Source organism: Chiloscyllium plagiosum, chromosome 12 (assembly GCF_004010195.1).
Source record: "Chiloscyllium plagiosum isolate BGI_BamShark_2017 chromosome 12, ASM401019v2, whole genome shotgun sequence".
Taxonomy (NCBI): Eukaryota; Metazoa; Chordata; class Chondrichthyes; order Orectolobiformes; family Hemiscylliidae; genus Chiloscyllium; species Chiloscyllium plagiosum.
In genome coordinates, this window is record NC_057721.1 from 947,284 (window position 1) to 957,138 (window position 9,855).

Below are 9,855 nucleotides of genomic sequence, written 5' to 3' on the forward strand. Positions count from 1 at the left end.
GGGTGATGTCAGGGGTGGGTTCTTTACCCAGAGAGTGGTGTGGGCATGGAATGCGCTGCCTGTGGGAGTGGTAGAGTCAGAATCTTTGGTGACCTTTAAGCGGCAATTGGATAGGTACATGGATGGGTGCTTAAACTAGGACAAATGTTCGGCACAACATCGTGGGCCGAAGGGCCTGTTCTGTGCTGTATTGTTCTATGTTCTATTGTTCTATTAATAGTTTCAACTGCCCTTCTGTTTGTCTTGAAATACATTAGCCATCTGTTGGAAAGAGGAGCTCCTTGCTACTGCTCACTTATTCAATGTGCCTCCCTTGCTGCCTTCGGGAACCTCAGCATATTGTTTAGAATTATTCTGCAGCTGTATCTCAATCCTGCTGGCTACTATCCCTTATTATGCAAAGAACCTCTCCTGTAAGATGCCTGCATGTATGGGACATATTGGGGAACACTGACTTCCTATTTATTAAACTGTCTAAATATAAATATGTTTCAGACTGAGAGCTCACCAGTTTTGTTCCAAATCCAAGCAATGATGACTGCTGTTACTCTTTCAATTAGCTTCATTATGCACTACCTATCACCCACACACAACAGTGCTCTTTTATGCAAACTAGCACTGATAGTTCCCTCGAGTAGAGTAAGGCGCAAGAGATGTTTGCAGTCATTCAGTCTGTCAGGAACAATGTTTGTTTGCTGAGGTGGAAAGTGATTTCTTGATACAAATATTGGAAAGCAACCTGCTTCTTTGCCGTCTAAATTATGGACAAGGGCAGCACTGGCTCAGTGGTTAGCACTGCTGCCTCACAGCACCACGGATCCAGGTTCAATTCCTGCCTCAGGTGACTGTGCAAACTCCACACAGACATTCTCCCCGCGTCTGTGTGGGTTTCCTCCGGGAGCTCCGGTTTCCTCCCACAATCCAAAGATGTGCAGGTCAGGTGAATTAGCCAAGCTAAATTTACCCCTGAGTAATATACCTATCACAATGGGCAAGGTTAGGAAATGGGTCTGGATGGGATGCTCTTCAGAGGGTCGGTGTGGACTTATTGGGCCACTTGGCCCATTTCCACACTGTAGGGAATCTAATCTAATCTTCTATGTTTAGCACTTCTTCCACTAAGACAAATTTAGATAACTAAAGCTAACTGGGATATAAAGCATTCTAGCACAGGGCTTTCCAGAACATAACTTTCAGAACCCTCCTGATGTTCTACATCCATAGCTCATACAAGTTTTTATCCATTAATGGAAAATGATTTTGCTTGCCAATCAGCAGCAGATCGTGTTTGTGTTGTATCTGAAAGGGAGTAAAAACTCACCCAAGTGCTTCACGGACAAAATTCAGCATCGGGACCATAAGATATTGGAGCAGAATTAGGCATTCAGCCAATCAGGTCTGCTCCGCCACTCGATCGTGGCTGATATGTTTCTGAACTCCATTCTCCTTGTCATCCTTGATCCATTTGCGAATCAAGAATCCATCTGTCTTAAAGATGCACAATGACTTGACCTCCACAGACTTCCGCAACAATGAGTTCCACAGATTCACCACCCTCTGAAGAAATTCCTTCTTAGGTCAATTCTAAAAAGTGATTCTTTCATTCTTAGGCTATGACCTCAGGCCCTAGTCTCTCCTACTAGTGAAAACATCTTCTATGTATCCACTCGATCCAGGTCAGTAAGTTTCAATGAGATCCCTCATCCTTCTATATGCCATTGAGTACAGACCACTTCTCATATGACAAGCCCTTCATCCCCAGGATCATTCTTGTAAACCTTGCCTGGACTACCTTCCAACATTAGCACATCCTTCCCTGGATATAGGGTCCAAAACTGTTACAATATTCCAAATGCGGTCTGACCAGAGCCATACACAGCTTCAACAGTTTGTCCCTGCTGTTATATTCTAGCCCTCTTGAAACAAATGCACTTATTATATTTGCATTCCTAACTGCCAACTGTGAATCTGCTTATTAACCTGCAGAGTCCTAGTTCCCTTTTGTATTTCAGACTTTCACAGCCCTTGACCATGACCCCACCCCCAATCACCAAACCATTATCTCCCAGACCATACAGAACCTCATCACCTCAGGAGATCTCCCATCCACAGCTTCTAACCTCATAGTCCGGGAACCCCGCACCGCCCAATTCTACCTCCTTCCCAAGATCCACAAGCCTGATCACCCCGGCCGACCCATTATCTGAGCCTGCTCCTGCCCCACTGAACTCTTCTACCTACCTCAATACTGTCCTATCCCCGCTAATCCAGGAACTCGCCACGTACTTTCGAGACACCACCCACATCCTCCAAGACTTCTGTTTCCCTGGGCCCCAACCATGGACATTCAATCCCTCTACACCTCCATCCGCCATGACCAGGGCCTCCAATCCCTCCATTTCTTCCTCTCCTGACGTCCCCAACAGTACCCTTCCACTGACACTCTTATTTGTTTGGCTGAACTGGTCCTCACTCTTAACAATTTCGCCTTTGAATCTTCCCACTTCCACCAAACCAAAGGGGTAGCCATGGGAACCCGTATGGGCCCCAGCTATGCCTGTCTCTTTGTTGGCTACGTAGAACAATCCATCTTCTGGAGTTATACCGGCACCACTCCCCACCTCTTTCTCTGCTACTTGATGACTGCTTTGGCGCCACCTCGAGCTCCCGCGAGGAGGTTGAACAGTTCATCAACTTCACCAACACGTTCTACCCCGACCTTAAATTCACCTGGACCATCTCTGACACCTCCCTCCCCTTCCTGGACCTCTTCCTATCCATTAATGACAACCGATTTGACACTGATATTTTTTACAAACCCACCGACTCCCACAGCTACCTGGATTACACCTTTTCCCACCCTACGTCCTGCAAAAATGCCATCCCGTATTCCCAATTCCTCCGCCTCCGCCGTATCTGCTCCCAGGAGGACCAGATTCTGGATCAGTGGTGCTGGAAGAGCACAGCAATTCAGGCAGCATCCGAGGACAGGCAAAATCGACGTTTCGGGCAAAAAACTGACCCCACCACCAGAGATATATTTCCCTCTCCACCCCTTTCTGCTTTCCACAAAGACTGTTCCCTCCGAGACTACCTGGTCAGGTCCACGCCCCCCAACAACTCACCTTCCTGACCTGGCACCTTCCCCTGCCATCACAGGAATTGCAAAACCTTGCCCACAACTCCCCCCTCACCTCCAAGGTCCCAAAGGAGCCTTCTACATCCATAAAAGTTTCACCTGCCCATCCCCCAATGTCATTTATTGTATCCGTTTCTCCCGATGCAGTCTCCTCTACATGGGGGAGACTGGACACCTCCTCGCAGAGCGCTTTAGGGAATATCTCCGAGACACCCGCATCAATCAACCCCGCTGCCCTGTGGCCCAACATTTCAACTCCCCCTCCCACTCTTCTGAGGACGTGCAGGTCCTGGGTCACCTCCACCGCTACTCCCTCACCACCTGACGCCTGGAGGAAGAGCACCTCATTTTCCGCCTTGGAACACTTCAACCTCAGGACATCAATGTGGACTTCACCAGTTTGCTCACTTTCCCTCCCCCATCTTACCTCAGTTCCAAACTTTCAGCTCAGCACCATCCTCATGACCTGTCCTACCTGCCAATCTCCCTTCCCACTTATCCATTCCACCCTCCCCTCTGAACTATCACAGTCATCCCCACCCCCATTCATCTATTGTACTCTTTGCTACCTTCTCCCCAGCAGCCCCCCCGCCATTTATCTCTCCACCCTGGAGACTCCCTGCCTCCATTCCTGATGAAGGGCTTTTGCCCAAAACGTCGATTTTCCTGCTCCTCGGATGCTGCCTGACCTGCTGTGCTTTTCCAGCAACACTCTAATCTGTTATCTAGCATCTACAGTCCGCACTTTTGTCTTCCAAAGCCAAACTCCATTCAGAAAATAGTCTACGCCTCTTCTTCCAACCAAAGTGCATAATGTCACACTTCACCACAGAATCACTGAAAGAGACATTAGAACCAGGTTATGAGAATTGGGAGGGATTTACAACATCTAAAACTGATAATTTGATTTGCATAGTTTCTAGGTGCAGGAGTATGCCATTCAAGCCTGTTTTTAACATTCAGTGAGATCGTGGCCAATCACTTATGGTCTCAACTCCGACTGCCTCCCATAACCCCTGACAATCTTGACTGTCAAAAATCTAAGTAACTCAATTCTAAATGAATTAAATAACACATCCTTCATTGCTTTTTTCAGGAAGACAATCCCACGGGCGAACAACCCCTTAGAGAAAAAAATTTTGCAAAATCTCTATTCTTAAAGGGAGATCTTGTATTCTTAAACTGTCTCCCCCAGTTTTAATCTTTTATACAAGACGAAACATTCTCACGGTATCCGCCTGCTAAATGTTTCAACAAATTAACCTCTCGTTCTTCTAATAGATCCAACTTGTTCAATCTTTCTTAATAGAATAAGCCTTTAATTCCAGGAATGAGTTGAGTTAGCCTTCTCTGAACTGTTTATTATACTCTAAACAAACTAATATTTTTTCAAACAAGGAGACCAAAACTATATGATATGGCCTCAGTAAGACTGTTCCAGCTGCAATAAAATCTCCCAATTTTAATATTTCATTCCCTTAGAATGACAGCAATATTCCATTTGCCATTCTATTGAAGATGACTCAGCAGGGGTGAAAGATTTCGATACTGTTGTGCTATGAACTACAGAGTACAGCTCCTTGGCTTAACCAACAACTGACCATCATCCTTAATACTGTAAACATGACAACCAATTAATATTTTGTATCATTACTTACATCCTTTTGTTTAATTCTTCTTTGGAATCGAATGTCATTGACATTTATCTTCTCTTTCAGCTCCTCTAGGGTCATGTTCACTGACAGAGTTTGCAAAGCTTCCAGATCAACCACACGACCAAATTTCCGGATCATTTCTTGATAACATTTCTCTTCGAACTCTGTAGTAACACAATTCCAGTTGTAATTTGAAAATGTGCACTATGATTATTCTGAAATGTGTAATATAAAAAATTGTGAGCCAGGAAACCGTCTCTGCTGAGCTGGACTTGCTCTCCTACCCACAGAAAAGTTGAGAGGAGATTTGAGGAAGTCAGGAACTTCACAAAGTAAACAGAGGATAAGCTCATGAAAGGGACAGAGCAGGCAGAGAGTGAGTTGTCAACTCTGATTGGACATTTCAGGCTGGGCCTTGCTTCTGTCTCTCAGCCTGCCTTCCAGTGGGAGTTAAGCCCACATTGAGGCATTCACGCCTGCATTCCTCCTCTCACAGAAGCGAGTAGAGAGACTCAAAACCATCCCAAGCTTCACAGAGAGAGTAGTGGCCTTACTTCAGCTCTAGGAGCTGCCATCTTTATCTGAAGTAGAAGCAACTCTGTGAATATCACGCTTCCTTCAGTACCCACCCCAACTAAGGTAAACGTTTGATCTTCTGCCAGTCCCACACACTTGCTCACTCTCCATCCATGAATATTTCACACATCCTAATACAATCTCCCACATTACTTTCAATAGATATTGGGAGCTTGATGATAATTTTGTTAGACGCAAAGCCAATCTGGGATAGTGATGTCATTTGTGTGTGGCAACTAACAGGGAGTGGGAAAGCCAAGTTACTCTTACAAGGAGCTGGTCGGAACCCAACAGCAAAATGGCCTGCTTCTGGATTGTAAACATTTTATTGTAAACATGGAGTTACTGTGAGCAGTTCTGGGCATCACACCTTAGGAAGGATCCACTTGCCTTGATAGGAGCACAACAGAGATTTATTAAGGTAATACCAGGATTCCTAAGAATTATATGGGAAAAAATTGTACAAATTAGCTAAGAGATGATCTGATTGACATTTTCAAAGTATTAAGGGAAACAGTTAATTTGGACAGACTCTTAGTCTTAACCTATTTCCACCCGTTGGGGAGTCTAAGAGTTAGTATGTAAAAATTAGACCCAGACTTTATCGGAGTGAAATTATTAAACATGTCTTCATGTGGTGGGAGTGTGGAATTCTCCTTTGCAAATAGCACTTGATGCGCAATCAATTGTTAATTTAGAAATTATATTGATTGATTTTTGTTCACCAGAGTGTTTGAGGATATGGGGCAGAAGTGAAAGTATATAGATTTAAGCTGTAGATCAGCCACCGTGTCACTCAAAGGTAGAAAGGCTTGAAAGGCTAACTAACCTACCCCTGTCCATACATTCCACAAGTTAGCACACTAGTCCTCCACCTAACACACTAATTAGCTCACAGTGGATCCCTCCCGTACTCACTGCTTCCTCTGCTGCAGCCAGATTTCAACTTGTTTCAGAAACTCAACATCAAATGATTAATTTACCCTCATTCACTTTCCTTGTGAAATGTTAATTACAGTACATTTAAAATGCACAGTGCTTCAGTGTGACAGTTTTTTTAAAAGAAAGGATTGTCAGACTCACATTTCTACAATACTTTTCACATCCTCAGGCCATCCCAACATGTTTATGCATTGTTGAAAGATAGAGATTGTTGTGAAGTAGGAAACTGACTGCCAATTTCATTACAGCAAGGTTCCATTCCACAAACAGCAACAGGATAGTGACCAGGCAACCTGTTTTTGGTTGAGGCCAAATCTAGGGCAGCACAGCAGGAGAACAGCTAGTAACAGTTTCTTGCTCAGAAGCTGAGAGTTGTGTGTGCTTGCAGGTGATTTCTGACAATAACATTCACCACTTTGCAATATGCAGCATTTACCTGCGATTTCAGCTTCCATTTCTGCTTTGTCCCGTAGCAGCTGGACATGTTTCTGCCTCGCTTGTTTAAACAGCTCTCGCTGCTCATCCTTTTCCACCTGGAGTTCTTTGATCCGCTTTTGCAACAAGTTTAGGGCTGGATTGGTGAAAATCAATCCAAGTACAAGATCATTCGGCATGTCTCCATTGACAATGTACTCCACCTGCATCACAAGAGAAACTGTACAGTATTTTTCAATGATGAGGATAGTGTGGGAAACTGCAACTGTCACAGATTGGCCATCATTCTGTTGAATAGTGGAGCTGGCTGCAAGGTTAAATGATTTAGGGTATAACTCCTAATCTTTATATCCTTTTTGACTAGCCTAATATGTCCTTGTATCTTTACGGTAGGCTTGCTAAACATGTTATTACTGTATATTTCTTAAAGAAGTACAGCCCAATGGCAGACTGTGGATAGAGTTTACTCCAGTCTCTCACTGCCATTCCCAATATTCTCCTAATTTTCACATTCAAGATGATTGTCCAAATATTAGTGAGTTTCCTATTGATATGCCTCATGCTTACATTTTGATAGTGGCTATGTAATCAAGTGCATGGTGTTTTGACATCTTTCTTTGGGGTTGAGCTTTGCTTGCAATCTGTGGGTTTTGAAATGAAATTTTATTACAAAGTAATTCAAATCCATCCCTTACCTGATGGAGTTTCAGAGGAACAACTACATACAATTCATTCAGTTTTTGTTGTTTCTCACGTTGCAACACTTCTAGATCATCTTTTGCAGACTTTACTGTCCCTTCAATAATTTTTACCTGTAGTAACAGTGAAATTACATTGATATTTAGCCAATCTCCTATCCATTTCCCACAAACCAGAATTTTTTTGTGCAACTGTTTATTAAATCTTCAGAAATCTAAATATACTACTTCTACAGGTTCACCTTTTCCACCTGCTTGTTATCAAATAAATTTATCAAACACAACTTCCCTTTATTAAAATTACATTAACTCTACCTGATTGCTATATGTTCTGTTTCTACTTCCTTAATGTGAGAGATGATAGGTTAACAGGCCTAGTATTTCCTGCTTGCTTGAATAAAACTGAAGCCTGCAGTTTTCCAATGTTCTGGGACCTTTCCACATTTTAGGCCCTAAGATGCAGACCATCAGATCAGTCTTTCATCCCAGTGATTTTTTTTCCCCCCAATGGTAGTGTTTTAAGTGCTTCCTTCCCTTTCTCTCCTTAATGTTACACTTATTGAGATTTTTTAAATGTCTTCTACCATGAAGACAATACTTGTTCAACTGTCTCTACAATTTCCTAGTATTAATTCGCTAGTCTTATCCTCTAAGCAATCTACATTTACTTTAACAACTCTCTTTATACAGACTAGAAGCTCTTACTGATTGTCATTTTTCGTACTTGTTAATCCTCTTTCTAATACTGCCAGAAGATTGAGAAAACTTTTGAAACTGGCTTAGAATATGAGAGTAAAGGAGGGTGTGGCCTTGTTGGTGGTGGGAGGTGGGACAGCCTCTGATGGTCACAAGAAAGGCAGTCATCCCTCTTGTATTTTATCTTCTAAAAGCCGTTAGACTGCCATCCTGTGTCTGCCTCCCGCTGCTACAAGTAAATTACTGGCAGCTGAATCACTTCAGTGCCTATTACCTAATGGTCACTAAAGGGCCTCGATAAGCCGAAGGGAAAGTTGGGCTGCTTGGCTTCTCTACCACTCCCCATAAAATGGGAAAAAAGGTGGAGCCGCAAAATAGGCAGCAGGCAGACCACATGTTGCACCTTCACCCACTTCCAACTTCAAGCCTAATGGCAAGGTACAGTAAAATTCTGCCTCTGTAATTACCATCATTTCATAAACATTCATTTTCATTTGTGGGTTTAAATCAGCCACTTTACAAATGCTGCATGCATTCTGACTTTTTACCATGCTACCCAATCCGACCCCTTTGCTCATGCACGCTTATGTTTGTATATTGTTCCTTGGTTATCGTTCCCTATATTACTACTTGCACTATCATCTTGCCCTTTCTCATCAACTTTCTAAATTTTCCCTCCAGTTAACAATTTCCTCCACAAATTAGTCTAAAGCCCTGCTTACACAATTCTCCATGCAGTTCAATTGAAAGCTGTCCCTCAACTATACAGCTCCCTCATTCCCAAGTAGTGGGGCCAATGCCCAATGGATCAAAACTATTTTTTCCACACCAATCTTTAAGTCAGGCATTGAGCTTTCCAGTCTGCTTTACCCTATCCTGGTTTGCTTGTGGTGGAGCTGTAATCCAGAGATTGTTACCTCTGAGGTTTAGTTTCTTAGTTTATCCCCTAGCTGCACATTCTCCCTCAAGTGAACTTCTTTGTCAGGTCTACCCATGTCACTGATAGTGTATGGACCATGACAACTAGATCCTACCCCTCCAACTCCAAGCCATTCTTCAGCCAAGTGGGTGTCCTTAACTTTGGCACCAGGTAAGCAGCACACTTTGGGGTTTCCCACTCTCAGCCACAGTGAACAATTGTAACTTATTAAATATATTGTTCAATTAGATGATGTCTCATTATTCAAACTCCAATGGGCTAGATTACTCAATTTCTTCTCAGTGTAAAATCCCTGGGGCCCTCTTGTGGCATAGTGGCAGTGCCCCTACCCTGAGACCAGGAGGCACAGCTTCAAGTTCCAGAGGTGTGTAATAACATCTTTGACCTATTTTTTTAATCAACCTGTTAAATGGAAAATCCTCTCAAACCAGAATAGGCTAATTTAATCTCCATTACATCTAGGGTAAGTATATCCTTCCCTAAATATGATGATCACAAATCTTAGCAAACTCCAAGTATGATCTCATCAATATCCGGTATAAACATAGCCAGATGTGGTAATTCCTCATCATCTCAGGGGATCTCCCATCCACTGCCTCCAACCTCATAGTCCCACAACCCCGCACTGCCCGTTTCTACCTCCTGCCCAAAATCCATAAACCTGACTGCCCCAGCCGACCCATTGTCTCAGCCTGCTCCTGCCCCACCGAACTCATCTCTGCATACCTCGACACGGTCCTGTCCCCCTTAGTCCAAGAACTCCCCACCTACATT

At 43.5% G+C, this 9,855-nt stretch overlaps 1 protein-coding gene across 1 annotated transcript in view; it reads right to left on the reverse strand.

Moving 5' to 3' along the window:
- The window catches only part of LOC122555469 (cilia- and flagella-associated protein 44), a 177,994-nt gene that overhangs the window by 2,190 nt on the left and 165,949 nt on the right, over positions 1–9,855 (reverse strand). Inside the window, exons 30-32 of the mRNA XM_043701496.1 lie at positions 7,443–7,559; positions 6,749–6,950; positions 4,798–4,958 (exon numbers count right to left, since the gene is read on the reverse strand). Of these exons, the coding sequence (XP_043557431.1) occupies positions 4,798–4,958; positions 6,749–6,950; positions 7,443–7,559 (480 nt within the window). The remainder of the gene's footprint in view (positions 1–4,797; positions 4,959–6,748; positions 6,951–7,442; positions 7,560–9,855) is intronic.